General features: G+C 36.3%; 1 protein-coding gene across 2 annotated transcripts in view; it reads right to left on the reverse strand.

The window, feature by feature from the left end:
- Positions 1 to 1,012: 1,012 nt before the first annotated feature.
- Positions 1,013 to 15,788, reverse strand: part of Plag1 (pleiomorphic adenoma gene 1) — a 41,458-nt gene continuing 26,682 nt past the window's right edge. The window contains exons 3-5 of one of the 2 annotated variants that reach the window (XM_013009289.1): positions 6,967 to 7,060; positions 3,050 to 3,407; positions 1,013 to 2,518 (exon numbers count right to left, since the gene is read on the reverse strand). In XM_013009289.1, the coding sequence (XP_012864743.1) occupies positions 1,261 to 2,518; positions 3,050 to 3,291 (1,500 nt within the window). In that variant the 5' untranslated portion in view covers positions 3,292 to 3,407; positions 6,967 to 7,060 and the 3' untranslated portion in view covers positions 1,013 to 1,260. The remainder of the gene's footprint in view (positions 2,519 to 3,049; positions 3,408 to 6,966; positions 7,061 to 15,788) is intronic. The other variant, XM_013009290.1, reaches the window with a different exon arrangement.

A 15,788-nucleotide genomic window follows, 5' to 3' on the forward strand; every position in this document is an offset into this window, starting at 1 on the left:
GTAATTCCTCAAATAGTTTTCTAATGCATTTAAGTTTTAAATTCTCCATTTGAAAATAACCAGGGAAAGCTAGATTCAAACTGAATAAGAATACATCATAGGAGCAAGACTGCTGTTTCTGTCTTCTGCTTCTGGCTCTTAAGAGAAAAATATATCAAATTCAGCAAGAAGTGATGGAAGTGATATGGTTTTACTTTACTCCTAAAGGCTCCATTTTCAACCCTGGCAACACCAGACATGATCCCTAGACAAATTCCCAGCTTTCATGAATGCTTTACATCTACCTTCCTGCTTAAGCATCTGTCACTCCCAGAGGCTGAGAGGAATTAATTAATGTATCTACTGCCCACAGTTCCACAATGGCTCTAGATTCTGGAGTAACTGTGGACCAATGAGCAAATAAAATTGCTGGTGTGCCTGAGCCACCCTCTGGCTGGGAAAGGTGGATAAGATTAGAGAGCTGTCTATATACTGATGCTGAAGATTCCAATGTTATAAACTAGTATTATCAAAAGGAAAGATAGTAAAAAGTTAAAAAGGCTTAAACACAGCAAAATCCCTTGTGTACTAATTAAGGGCCAACTATCAATATAGAATGCTATATTACCTTACTAAGAGCTGCTTTTTGCTACAAATACTGGCGCTTTGTGTTTAAGTTTTGTTTCTCTTATTATGTTCATAATATTGTAGCAAATACTTTAGTCAGACAATAGCAAGTCTTCAAAATAGCTATTGATCTGAGTTATAAAATATCTAGGAAACATCTGTTACCTCCCAAACTGTATTTAAAAACATTTGATTATGAATCCATTTAGTGGCTAGTAAAAAATTTAAAACTGAGTTATTCACACTGATTTTAAGAAATTTACATTCTACTGTAGATTTTTAAAAAATGAGCCAAATGTCAAAAGGTAAAGCCATTGTTATTGGGAAAAAGTAAAAATTTTAAGGTCTAAAATAATTTGAATATGGGATTTGTAAAACTTTAATAATAATGGCTTTTCTATATGGAAAAAAAGCTTTTAGACTCTGGCAACTGGCAGTGAATCAGGATAAAATACCCAGGTAAACATAACTGTACATGAATGGTTCTAAAACTCATTGAAGAAGCTAGTTTCTATTTTATACTGGCTTAATGAAACCTGGTATTATACAATAGCAGAAAATTTCATATTGTCTTAAAGGAGGCACTACAAGTAAAATGGTCACCTAAGGCAGGACTATACATACATTTTTGTACTAAGTCCACGTCCCAGAATCCTACTGAAAAGCCTGATGGAAACGTGGCAGGGTGGTACTTGTGCTTAGGCTACTGGTGAAGGCAGCTGAAAGTGAGTGCAAAGACCCAAGACCTATAGCGTTTGCAGGATCCTGAAGATCCTGTGATTGTGAGGGGATCTGGGAAACAGAAGAATGTGCTTCATCCTGGGAATAGCTCATTCCAAGGCTGCCCACTGATATGGGGTTATAGGGTGGACCATTTAATGGTATGAAATTAAACAACTGAGAAAAATCCAACGCTGGTGTGTTGAGGGGGTCACTGATAGAGATAGAACTTTTCGACAGGGAAAGGTCTCCTGCACCATCATCTAGGGACCCACTCTGTGGGTCCAACCCTAGCTTAGATGATGATGCTTGAGAATCCTGGGATGAAGAGGGCATGCCTCCTTGTAACTCCATCAGGTAACTCTCAATTTCCCCCTTTAATGGCTGATCTTTTTCAGGAATAGAAATTGCATATGAGGTAGAACTGAATGGATATTTGAAAGAAAGGTGGTGGGAAGGGTGAACAGTATCCATATCTATTGGGCATGTCATTCCCAAAGGTAAAGTTGTGATCATTTGGTGGGCAGATCCCGAGCTCTGCATGGACTGAAATGGAGTGTTATAGAGGTTTAGCTGCAAAGTGTTTGTGAATGGCTTTGATAACAGTTCACTGGAGGGTAAGGACATGACTGGAAGGAGCTCATCTTTTATAGGCACAGACACATTACAGGTAAATGGATCCAGGAAATCTACTGGTTCGGTTTTGACTTTCAGAAGCTCTTGATTGTGACTCTTCTTCATATGTCGAGTCAGGTGATCCTTTCTTCCAAATCTCTGTGCACAGTACTGACAGAGGAAGTCCTTTCTTCCTGTGTGCACTACCATGTGTCTCCGGACATCCTTCCGGGTGTAGAACCTGCGATCACAATGCTCGCACTGGTGCTTTTTTTCTTTCACCCCCCCGGATGACTTGCCTGCATGAGATTTAAGGTGCTCCAAAAGCACTCCTGTGCTTTCGAAAGTCTGCAAACATACCTTGCAGGTAAGGTCACCGCTGGTTGCGGCATGCAAGGCCAAGTGCCGTTTAAACCCAAGCTTGGTATTATAGTTCTTGCCACATTCTTCACACTTGAATGTCTCTTTGTTGGGGTCATGGGTATGAAGGTGATTCTTTAAATGATCTTTCCGGTGAAACATTTTCTCACAATAATTACACTTGTGGCTTTTCTCAGGAGAGTGGGTAGCCATGTGCCTTTAAACACAGATATATTCTGTTAGTGATTATCACCACAAAATCGGTATGTATTCAGTTTTCAAATGGGCAACTAAACTATCATGCTAATATAGAACTCCCTTAGTAACAGAAATTGCTTAACTTAGTATGAACCATGAGAACAGTTAATATCATCTAAATGCTGCAAAACTTGAGCCATTTAAGTTGCCACATTAGTTTTCTGCTGGTTCTTAGCTAACATTACAGAAACAAATGAACAACACTGAACATACTCACGTAAATGTCCATACCCTTTTCTTGTCGCAATTTCTTTCTACAAATGGAAATTCTACTCTCATTAAGCATTTTATTTAAAAAAAAACAAATCAAAGACATTAATACATAAAAGTATGTGACTTAGAATACTAAGAACTAACTAAAGTCTAATCTACTTAACATTAACTCTGCAAATCAGCTGAGAAATGTGTATACAGATACATACGCTTACAATGGCTTCAAATGGCCAACAAAAGAGAAAATATAATCTGAAAGACAAATAGAGTGTAATACCTTTGTAATTTGTACTTAGAAACAAAGGCCTTGGTGCAGTCCTGTTGTGTGCACTTGTAGGGCCTCTCTCCTGTGTGAGAGTAGGAGTGAACCTTTAATTTCTCAACACTGTTAAAGGCCTTGTCACACAGTTGGCAAGGAAAGTTTTTTCTTGGTTTGGTTTCACCACGCTTACGTTTCCCTGAAGGGACTTTCTGGGTATCTCTTACTTCTGACAAATCACCAGGAATGACAGTGGCCATCGCAGCCTAAACCAGGCCTTCTTGTTGGACACTGGGAACTGCCCAACTCCACTAAATGATATAGGTTTAGGTGGCTTCTCAAGTTTCATGTGGTCGTAAAAGAAAGCAAAAAGGGACTGGAAAAAAAAATAAGAAACAACTAGTTTGTAACTAAACTCCATTTTTTAAAAAAAATTATTTGCTATGTGATGCTTTTGAATTAAAAAAGAAACCATAAAATGGATTCAGCTGGTCCAATGTAATATCTGTAGGTTTCTTTATATTAGTCAAAACACATATAAATGCATTGCTCAGAATGAACAGTTTATACATACCCTGAAATTCCACCTGACAATGCTGTACTTAGGTATAGCAGTAGCAGTTTCAGAAATTCTCAGGAAGCATCAAAATATGATTCTAAAAGTGGCATTATTAAGCTTTCATTTTTCACAAAGAGAACATAAATCTGACTAAAATATAAAAATGTTTCAGAAAGTATTTTGTCTAAAGACCATAGTAATCCATGCGTACTACTAGCCATATTGCATATTATATGAAAAACACTGTAGCACTGAAAACTTAATCATTAAGTCCATAAAAGTACTTAAGACACTACAGGCCTGAAAGAGCTGAATGTACCACCTGAAGTACAAATTTAGTCTTTGTAGCACTGTATTCACACTGCCAAAGATCTCTGAATCCAGAGTAGATTGATTTGTCTACGTAAGAAATATACATTATTATTATTACTACTATTATTTTTTGGTCCTGGGACTTGAACTCAGGGACTGGGCATTGTCCCTGAGCTTCTTTTGCTCAAGGCCAACACTCTACCACTAGAGCCACAGCGCCACTTCCAGCTTCTTTTGTTTATGTGGTACTGAGGAATCAAACCCAGGGCTTCATGCATGCTAGCAAGCACTCTACCACTGAGCCACATTCCCAGCCCCAATAAATATACATTCTTGAAATTGTAAAAGCTTTCGATGGCCTATTCAATGAAGGGCATGGCTAATATTTGATGAAGGGCATGGTTACTTATCTTGGAGGAAGAATATGCCTAACTTTTCTCAACTTTTTTTTTTTTGGTCAGTTGTGGAGCTTGAACTCCGGGCCTGGGTCCTGTCCCTCAGCAATTCAGTTCAAGGCTAGCATCTACCACTTGAGCCACAGCCACTTCTGGTTTTCTGGTGGTTAATTAGAGATAAGATTGTCATGGACTTTTCCTGCCCAGGCTGGCTTTAAATCATAATCCTCAGATCTCAGTCACCCAAGTAGCTAGGATTACAGGTATAAAGCCACTGGTACCCATTTTTAATACCATAGAAAATGATTACATTCACTGGGTACTCTACCATTGGTAGATAAGCCAATGCAAATAAGAGCTGGGGAGGAGGGCAGGGGAATTAGCCTTTGAGTCCAAGACACCTTTTTTTGTTTTTGTTGGTCATGGGGCTTGAACTCTGGGCCTGGGTGCTCTCCCTCAGCTATTCAGCTCAAGTCTAGGGCCCTACCACCTGAGCCACAGTGCCACTTCCATAAGACACCTTTTGGGACTTCTTACTGTAAACAATATCTATGCAATCAGATGGGTAAAAAATTATGTGAGAGTTTCAATTCATTATTTGTGCTGTTAAAAAGAATGAAATGTTTACCTTGTACCATGCAATGAGAAGGTCTTTTTTCATTTAAATAAAAAAGTTAAAACCTACGTAAAGGAGAGAGAAGTAAATACTATCAACTCTACTTCTCAGACTACAGACAGCAACTCTCCAAAGATTCAATTGTTCTTCAAGGTAGTTTAGTGAGGTACTATCAAGAGACAACAGAAATGACAACATCTACAACCTCTTTTAAAAAGATCTGATCTTTTAACTGAAAACTTGATATGGACAAATGACTTGTTATTAATTAATTAACTGAAGTTTCATCCTATCATATACTTTAAAAAGGAAAGCCAACTCCCTTATCTCACTTGAGTTCTGGTTTTAGACTGACACTTGCCTTTACAAGCTAGGTCTAGACCCAATGTTGGAAATGAACTACACAACTTGGGGAGGGAAACTGATAGGAGAAAAAGTGGGAAAGAATGAGGGAGGACGTGACACAGTCCAAAAAGAAATGTACTCATTACCTGGCTAACTAAATCCTCTGTATATCACCTTTACAATAATTTTTTTTTTTTTGGTCAGTCCTGGGGTTTGAACTCTGGGCTTGGACACTGTCCTTGCACTCTTCAGCTCAAGGCGAGCGCTCTACTGCTTGAGCCACAGTGCCGGTTTTCCTAGTGGTTTACTGGAGATAAGAGTCTAATGTACTTTCCTGCCCGGGCTGGCTTTGAACTGTGATCCTCAGATCTCAGCCTCCTGAGTAGCTAGGATTACAGGCGTGAGCCACCGGCGCCCAGCTACAATAAAATTTTAAAGATTAAATAAATAAAAATAAAAGCTAGGTATATTACCCTCACTTTTACAGATTCCCGTTTTACTTTTGTAGGAGCTCTAAATAGCCACATTTTCATGAAATTTAAGTGTATGTTACAGTAAGTCCTCATATTTTAATGTAGAGGCTGTCTCTAAACAGACAAAATTCAGCAATGATCTGCTAATTGACTACAGCAGTAAAGCACAAGGGTTAAGTTAATCAAGTATTCTTTTTTCTTTATTAGGCCTGCATTGTCCTCCTTGTAGCTTAAAAGTGGCAACAGATACTGCCTATGCTAATAATAAAATCTAAAAAACCAAATGTTTCTTTCTTTCTACTATCCCCCAAGAAAGATCAAGCCTGTATTTAATTTCCCTTGCCTAATTTTGTAATCTAAACAACACAGAGCTGTTGCTACGTCTAGCAATCCTTACCACAATTCTTAAGTATATTCTTGGCAGGTATTGCAGGTAACAAAAGTGTGGCTCTGAGAAGCCCCAGTTGAACAAATGTGTGCAATATGGGTGGGAGCACTTTGGCTTTAGATTTTCTGAATCTCAGACCTGTCCTCTTCCTATTATCTCATTCAGAAGAAAGCTTCTTTGCTTCTCTCACAGATCAGATCTGAACAACTATTTTGCTGTAATTAGTAATAACTATATTCTGCATTCTGTCATGGTAGGAAAAAATAACTTCCATTATTTTATTTTCTAACAAGATGTTTTCACTTACCTATGTAGATTATATGCAAATTAATCATGTTCCAGTTGAAGAATGAAAGTATCTAAATCCTTGTATACAACTAAAATCTGATACAAATTCTAACTGTTGTAATTGTTACAAAATCTAATTGTGATGCAAAATAACTTTTTATTTAAGAAAAATAACTTTGGTGTTTGAGAAAAAAAATGTATTAAACTTGCACCATGAAGCAATATACAAACATTTGACTGTGCTAAATTGGTGATACTCAATATGGAATAACAAATGAATTATCTTTGTATGTACATACTGAGCAATGAAGAATTGCACTGATTTCAAATATTACACTTTTCTAAGACCAGCTGAAAGTTTTTCATGGCTGATAATATCTTTTTAATCATCATTACATTACACAACTCAAATCAGTTAGCATAGGTGCATTTAAAACCATAGGCTTAATATAAGGTTGTGAATGCAATATCTAATAAAAGACCATATTCACAATATGTATCAACCAAATACTTCAAAAGTGCATGCACAGAATTACAGTGATTTTTGTTCAGTACATACCTGATTACAGATGGTAAAAGCCTCAGACTTTGATCTTAGCCTGTCCCATTTACTCTTCATGGAAGAGAGTAGAATCCAATCCTTCCCATTTTGGCTGACCTATGGGGGGAAAAAAAGAATGGACTATACTCTAAATGGAAGGAACATGTAAATGATAGAAAATAAAGCATGGAGGAATTGCAGTTTCATGACACATGCTTACATTCCATACTCCATCGGAGTCATGCATTACTTTTCACCAACTGCACATGTTTATTAGTCCTAAGCAGTTTTACATGAATAAATAAATGCAGAAATTAAAAGCAAAATAGCATTACCTAGATCAATGGCAATTTGTGATGCTGAATGACTCCTCATTTCTCAAGTTCAACGTCATTAAAAAATACTTAATTGGCATGATATTAGGGTTTGTAAACAAAACTGATCAAAGTGATATTAAATTTTAATATTATGGGAGAGATGAACTCAGTTTTCTGTAAGAGAGTACATTTGGAACTATACCAAAGTACCATCATCTATGTCCTATAACAGTGCTTTCACCCATATTGCACACATTTGTGCAACTGGGGCTTCTCAGAGCCACACTTTTGTTATCTGCAGTACCTGCCAATTTATACTTAAGAACTGTGGTAAGGATTGCTGGAATGTAGCAGGAGCTCTGTGTTGTTTCGATTACAAAATAAGGCAAGGGAAATTAAATACAGGTTTGATCTTTCTTGAGGGATAGTAGAAAGAAAGAATCATTTCGATTTTTAAGATCACAACAATTTTAAAGTATTTTAAAAATGCTTACTATCAGTATCTTTAGTAGACTAAAAGTACACATACAAAAGTGTGTTAATAATTCAAACAAGTAAATGGTCAAAAGACAGTTCTAAAATTATTATAGAAGGGTACAGAGATGAGTAGATTATAAGTATTTTGATAGTATTGGGACTTGCTCAGGCCTTTTCACTGCGCTGCTACTTAAGCCATAGTTCCAGCCCAGTTCTGAGAATTTTAAAAGTAACTTACAAAAACTTGAGAGGGGTAAGTAAAATAGCTAAAGTACAAAAATGATATGTCAATCACAGATTAAGTAAAAATAATTTTGAAATTCAAAATACCAACATATGTTTACTTGAAACAAAATATTCAAATACTTTCAGATTTTGCAATATATAAAATATTTAGTAGACATTCAAGCACCATTACAAAAATACCAAAAATATATGTGAAATCAGCATTATTCTCATAGTTTAAAAGATAAGAAAAATTAAAATTTAGACCAATGGAAGTTAAGAAGGTAAAGCAAAAGCTCCATTCTTTTGTAAAGCATAGGACATGCATAACATGGAAGAACTGAATTCTGCACATCAAAATTGCAAAATAATAAAATTAACTTTTAAGATACTTACTTGCTTATGGTACATACTGAGTATGGTGGGATAGTTAGGAATATGAAAGACCATTTTCTGTATTGTTATTTTAATACAAATAATATATCTTAGAAGTACAGTACATTTTTGTCTCTACTGTCTTCCCTGAACTCAATAAATCTGGAAGGTGGAAACATTTATCATCACTGTCAAAATTTAATGGCATATACATGATAAGAAAGGGAATTATGCCAAACTCAATCTCCTATTTCATTTTTATTCAATTGTATTCTATGAAAAGGCTATGTCAGCAAACCAATGTGAAAGTGGATAAATGTTGTCATAGTCAAAGAATCAGAAGAGGGATAAATGCCAATTTTCTTTATTAGAGTTGTCAAATAAAAGCTCCAAAAGGAAATAAAATTAAGGTCCAAAAAAAAACAGCTTACTATTAAAAACTGTGAAAATAAACTAGAATATCTGAGTGGATAAATATTTTAGAAACAAATATAAAAGCAACCAGTAAATAACAAATTTATGTATATTTTCTTATCTACCTAATATCAACTTATTAGATCTTAAATATATTGATGAAATATTCCTCATTGCTAACTATTCAATAGCAACTTATAATAAAAATGCTTTAATATCCTAAGTATTTCAGTAGTCATGTATTATATATCTTGTTTTAAGATAACTCCAATAGTCAACAAGTTAATGCTGCTATATATCTTATTATAATCTAAAATAATAAAGTCGTTATTTCAATTTATCTTCAAATATGCCACCCAACTTATGCTTAATTTCCCTACATTCAATCTATTTTGAATTCTTACTACATGCCAAATTAATAATTTCAAAGAATTATTTCCTAAAACAAAGGAAACCAGAAACTGATTAGAATTAATCATTATTTAGATAAAATAAACATATAAAATATATGTAGAGCTTGTATTTATATAATCTTAAATTGTGTGTGTGTGTGTGTGTGTGTGTGTTGGTATTGACAAACTCAGGACCTTGCATTCTTTTTTTTTTTTTTGTCAGTAGTGGGACTTGAACTCTGGACCTGGGCGCTGTCCCTCAGCTCTTCAGCTCAAGGCTAGCACTCTACCACTTGAGCCATAGTGCCACTTCCAGTTTTCTGAATGGCTTATTGGAGGTAAAGAGTCTCCCAGACTTTCCTGCCCGGGCTGGCTTTGAACCATGATCCTCAAATCTCAGCCTCCTGAGTAGCCACCAGCGCCTGACATGGACCTTGCATTCTTGCTTGGCTTTGCACTTGAAACTGGTGTTCTACCACTTAAGCCACACCTCCACTTCCAGCTTTTGCTGGTGAATTGGAATTAAGAGTCTCACAGAGTTATCTGCCTCGGCTGGCTTTGAACTGTAATCCTTACATCTCAGAGTCTTGAGTAGCTAGAATTATAGGCGGGAGCCATTGAGGCCCACCTTTCTATGAATTTTTATAGGTTCAAGAAAAACTTCAAAAAAGTTACTTGAATTATTGTTCTAAAAGTCAATAATAAAATTTATACTCTTTTATTTTCTACTTTTTTGGAAAACTTGTTAAAAGTTTTGTTTCTCAAGTGATGAGATTTCTTCTTTGCCTTGGTATAAAGAACTATGAAGGATGGTAGAAAATACATTTTAAATTGCTCTAAAATGAGCCAAACATCATGATATAAGCCGGTAATCCTAGCACTCTGGAAGCTGAGATAGAGAGATCAAAGGTTTAAGGCCAGCAGAGGATTTTATAAGCAAGACAAAGGAAAGAGATGGAGAAAAAAGATGAAGGGAAGGAGAAAAGGAGGAGGAGAAAGAAGAAAGGAAGGCGTTTTCTAAGATGAAAGAGTGTCTTCAGAATGTGCTTCCAGTTTCTGTTCTGATAACAGAACAGGCTTTCTCCCTTATTCCAGTGTGACTTTAACTACACAAAACAGTAATTAGAGGGAATATTTAAGTTCATGCACACAGGCTTATTTTCCTGTGTTTTACATTATTTTTCTGCCTGAGTCACTATTTTATGTTGAAAAAATTTTAATACAGCTGGGCAACAGTGGTTTATGGCTGTAATCCTAGCTACTCAGAAGACTAAGATCTGAGGATTGTGGTTCAAAGCCAGCCTAGGCAAGAAGATCCATGAGACTCTTACCTCCAATTAACCACCAGAAAACCAGAAGTGGCTCTGTGGCTCAAGTGGTAGAGCACTAGCCTTGAGCTAAAGAGCTCAGGGACAGTGCCCAGGCCCAGAGTTCAAGCCCCATGATCGACCAGAAAAAAAAGTTAATATAATTTTATTGTTATCATTATTAAGATGTAAAGAGGGGTTACCATTTCCTAAGTCAGATAAGTACATTTCTTTTTTGGACAATGTCACTTTCCCCCAGTTTCCCCCTCCTATCTCTGCCCACAAATTGCATAGCTCATTTCCCACATAGTGTATACTGAATACCATGATTGCATTTGTTCACTCTTCTTCCCTCTCTTGTAGTGCCCTTTGTCCCCCCTAAAAACAAAACAAAACAAAGAGCCCAAAACAAAAACAAACAACACCAATACCACTACCTCAATTAAAAGAAAACAACAAACAACCACCCATGCTTCCATTTCCTGGAATTTGTTGCAGTAAATAGTATTTTGTATGTTCAGAGTAGTTATGCCTTTGGATTCCTCCCCTATGAATATCATCCTTTAATCTGCTGAGTCTCTATTTTAGAATAACAAGCAAAAATAAATCATATCAGAAGGTCTACTAAAACTAATTTTTATGAGATGGCAGGCAAAGAACAAGACCATATTGAAATCTCTTCTATATTTTAACTTCCATAGCTCTGATGGTTACTTTGCTAACAGCTGTGAATTTGTGCAATACTTACCTGTATTAGTAACTCCTTTATATTTAAAAGTCAAAACAGATTTTGCTAAGGGCAAATGCTATCAATCATCAAAGCTTTATTCTCCCTTATACTAATCATAAAACACCATTAGAAAACATTTCAGAAAAAAATGTCAACATTTGTCCAGAATATTTTCCAAAGAGAAATACAGAGTAAATAGGTAGATTACAAAAGTAAACTTACCAGTTGTCAACATTTTAATCTATATGAAATACTAAAAGAATTTTGAGTAACAGCAACTGCAATAATAAAAATCTGTTTAAAGTATTTATTTACTTCAAAAATAAGCATTCTTGGATCTTATTTTTAAGGAATTAAGTAGCAAGAGTACATAACATTAATGGTGCCTCATTTCTAATAAAAATTTCCAAAGTGAAAACATGTATGGTACCGACGTGGGTATTTGGCATGAAGCAGGAAAAATGGTGAAACATCTGGAAAGGGCTGCTTATCCCTACTGAGAAGGGCAAGGAGCCAGCGTGCTCACCAAGAAGCAGGAGGCAGAGATGTGCAACTAACTCACCCGATTTAAAGTAGGTCCTGAGAGAACTCAGTTAATAACTGGAATATGGAAAACCACAACACTTATTTTCCTTCACTAGATGTAATAGTTACAGATATCAATACAGAGATACCTTTAAAAAATACTGTATTTGATATTTTCAATTTATTTTAAGCAGTTCACTAAAATGTACTTCTAAGATGATCTTGAAATTTGCTACAAAATTAACATGTTTTTTTTTTCAGAAATGTCTTATGTTCAATAATATAAAGACATGAAGGGAAAGCCAATGTATTTATTTTAAAGACTAATTTGGAAAATACTGACAAAGCAGTGATTCCAGAGTTTAAAAAAATCCCATTATCAGTTCTGTTATTCATCTGTCTGGTTATGAGGCTCCTTTTCAAGGCCATGAGTTCTTTAGAGGGCTCAGCTAGATAAATAGACACCTGATGAAGACAGAAGAGTCACACATGTGATCTTCCAATTCAGAAGAATTTTCCTCTTATTTATTTCATGGTCAAGTTAAGGAGTTTTTTCTTCTTTATAAAGCTCTCTCTTAATGATCTGTAACTTAGAAGCTAATATTTCCTTTTAAGTTTAGTGTGTGGAGGAGATGGGTGGGTTTCTCTATGATTGTAAGTTTTTATGAAAATAAAAACTGAAAACCAGGGCTGGGAAGGTGGCTCAGTGGTAGAGTGCTTGCCTTGCCTGCATGAAGCTCTGGGTTTGATTCCTCAGCACCACATAAGCAGAAAAAGCCAGAAGTGGCGCTGTGGCTCAAGTGGTACAGTGCTAGCCTTAAGCTGAAGAGTTGAGGGACAGTGCCCAGGCCCAGAATTCAGGCCCATGACCAACAAAAAAATTAAAAATAAATAAATAAAAAGGAAACATTTAAAAAAAACTGAAAACCACAGATGAAAACATTGGAATATTTTCATTTTCTTCATAGAGGGTAATGAGTATTTGGTAATAGGAGAGGAATTGTACAAAACAGAAGCAATGATGCTCGAGAGTGGTGAAGGCAGCACTATGCAAAGAACTTACGACGATAATAATATAAAGTAAGATTTTCTTTGCGGGGCTGGGAAGGTGGCTCAGTGGTAGAGCGCTTGCCTTGCATGCCTGAGGCCCTGGGTTCAATTCCTCAGCACCACATAAGCAAAAAGAAAAAAGCCGGAAGTGGCGCTGTGGCTCAAGGGGTAGAGCGCTAGCCTTGATCTGAAGAGCTGAGGGACAGCACCCAGGCCCAGAGTTCAGGCCCCACGACCAGACCCCCCCAAAAAAAAAAGATTTTCTTTGCTTCAAAACATATATGAAACATCTCCAAAACACTCTGACTTAGCTATTACTATGAAATAGGTCACTTTCAGGTCATATTTCCCAAACTGTTGTAAGCTCTTTGTCTTATTACCAGTAACCATTTAAGATTCTGGGGTTACAACAAGGATATCTGATATCAACTATAAAAATGTCAACAGTGAAGGACCTTAAAGATTTGGACGGAATTCCGTCATTCTTGAGTAACTTCTTAATGCTATTAAAATCACAGATTCCTCTGTATAATGTAAGTTAATTAATTTTTAAAATCAGATACACAATAATACAGATTTTATGTTTGAACTCTCAAGTACCCATACTTTATCTGTAAATTCAAATAAAAAGATAGGAGTTAGATCTAAGAGAAGTGCTAAAGAAAGGAAGTTCTACTTTTACAAAAGCTCAAGCAGAGAATCAGTTTTAAGCCATCTCAAAGTACTGTGTACTTCAAATATGGGCTCGTGTTATATATAAGCAGGTATAAATGTGTAATGCATGTGCTAGTGCTAAAACATACAACCTCACTCATACTAACAATGCAATGAAAACCGAATCTGCTCTTGGATTAGTCACTGCACAAGTCATGAAACCTGTCCTCTCTATTATGCCTATGTGACTGTCCAGAATACACAATGAAAACCATTTCAATTCATTCCTAAATACTTGAAGGTCAGAAACTGTCAATTCAAGAGTAGGCACTCTTCTGTCTCCAGAGACTCCCTGTGTCCAAGGAGAAGAGGTCTCCAAAGGATCTTTTGAGCATGAAGAAACCTGTTGGGTACTTAGTAGACCTGTATTTCTGGAACATTTCTGCCTTTAAATGTTCTGTTCCAATAATTCTTTAAGCACATGTAATTTATTTTGAAAATCATTGGTATAAAAATAAACAGCAAAGTTCTATGGGAAGGGAAAATAAAGTAAAATTCTAATTTTTTTTTTGAGGTCCTGGGGTTTGCACTCAAGGCCCAGTCCTTGATTGGTCTACCACTTCAAGACTTTCAAGTGGCTTGTCACTTGACCCAGATCTCAAGCTCTTTTTTTGCAGTTATTTTGAAGAAGTCCAGCAAACTTTTATGTCTGGACTAGCCTGAAGCAGCATTCATCTAGATCTCAGTCCCTTGAGTAGCTAGGCTTATAGGTGTAAGCAACCAGTACCTGGTAAAATTCTATTTCTTTTCTCTTTCTCTCTCTCTCTCTCTCTCTCTTTTTTTTGTCGGCTGTGGGGCCTGAACTCTGGGCCTGGGCGCTGTCCCTCAGCTCTTCAGATCAAGGCGAACACTCTACCACTTGAGACACAGCGCCACTTCTGGCTTTTTCTGCTTATGTGGTGCTGAGGAATCAAACCCAGGGCCTCATGCATGCAAGGCAAGCACTCTACCACTGAGCCACCTTCCCAGCCAAAATTCTATTTCTTTAAAGGGGATATCCTTCATGTGAAATTAAAATGTGAGATGACACTGAAAATAACAAAGAATATTTTTTTTAACATTCACAGGTATAGGAGGACCAAAAAGGAGAAAATGTGCATAAATGGATTCGGCTTAATGTTTCCGTTTTTTCTAGCTACTAAAAAGTAGCTTCCTTAAAAACATTTTAAACTCTATAATGAAGTAGAAAATCTCTAATTCAAAACACTGACATCTTCTATTAAATCTCTTTCTAGCATACAAATGGATACAAATTTATGCTAACTTGATTTTTATCTCCATAGAATAGTGTACTTATTAGAAAACTTTAGCCAGATTAATTTATGCACCTTTAAGTGTTAGTTAAAAGACCTGTTCATGAATAGTGGCTTTTATCCCAAGTCCTCCTTTTCCCTGTCTGCTGTAAATGGAGAGTTTAGAAATTTGAGTCCATGCCCTGGGTCCAGAAACAGCCACAATTGTTTCTTCCAGTCTCTCTGGCCTAGGGCTTGTAGTCCTGGCCTCTAAACCCCAACCCTGTGTTTGAAATCCTGTTGACAACTTACCTGGTACAAATAGGTATGTGCCTGGACTTCCAAGTATTGCTAAAGCTGTTCTGTGTCATTGAGCTACATTTGCATACAAGTAAGGAAATTTAGATGCATGCATATGTACATCCTTTCCTCAATAACACAAGCAAATGTTCTTGTTGAAATGTGTTCCTTATTGTAGTACCTGCCCCATCCCAAGAATCTAATGTTCCAGTTAATAAGATTGTTCCCAGCACAGTTGGCAACCAGGATATTCTACAACTCTATAAGATTCAGGAAAAACAGAACTTAAGAGTCTATCTAGGGAAGAGGAACAAATAAACTTTTACATTAGCTATGTAGTTTGTCAGTGAGGATTGACATCCTTGTCTTCTATTAGGTTGTACCTATTACTAAGTCCTGTTGATTACAATGACCCTAAGTGGTATGCTTGTCCAAGCTTTTAATGTTATCTCTTACATTAGTTAGGAACTAGAATAACTGATCACTTTGAGACTCATGTCTTATAAGGTCAAAATCCACCTACCTGAGGCTCTAACTCTAGCCAAGGCAATCTTATTAATTAGACCATCACAGAATGAAGCATTCTGGGTGCCAAATATAGCCAAGGCAGCACCAAGAGGCAACCTAGAAAGAAAAGAAGACAATTAGAAATTGTAAAAGTTAGGCTCAATCTGGTTAATAGCATATGAACCAAAAATTGTTTAGTGCTATTCTTTGTGTATATCATTTATTATTTACACTTTATCTTTATTGAAAAATCGATCTTATATTCTGTTAGAAAT

This window comes from Dipodomys ordii, unplaced genomic scaffold (assembly GCF_000151885.1).
Source record: "Dipodomys ordii isolate 6190 unplaced genomic scaffold, Dord_2.0 Scaffold9, whole genome shotgun sequence".
In the NCBI taxonomy this organism is placed as follows: Eukaryota; Metazoa; Chordata; class Mammalia; order Rodentia; family Heteromyidae; genus Dipodomys; species Dipodomys ordii.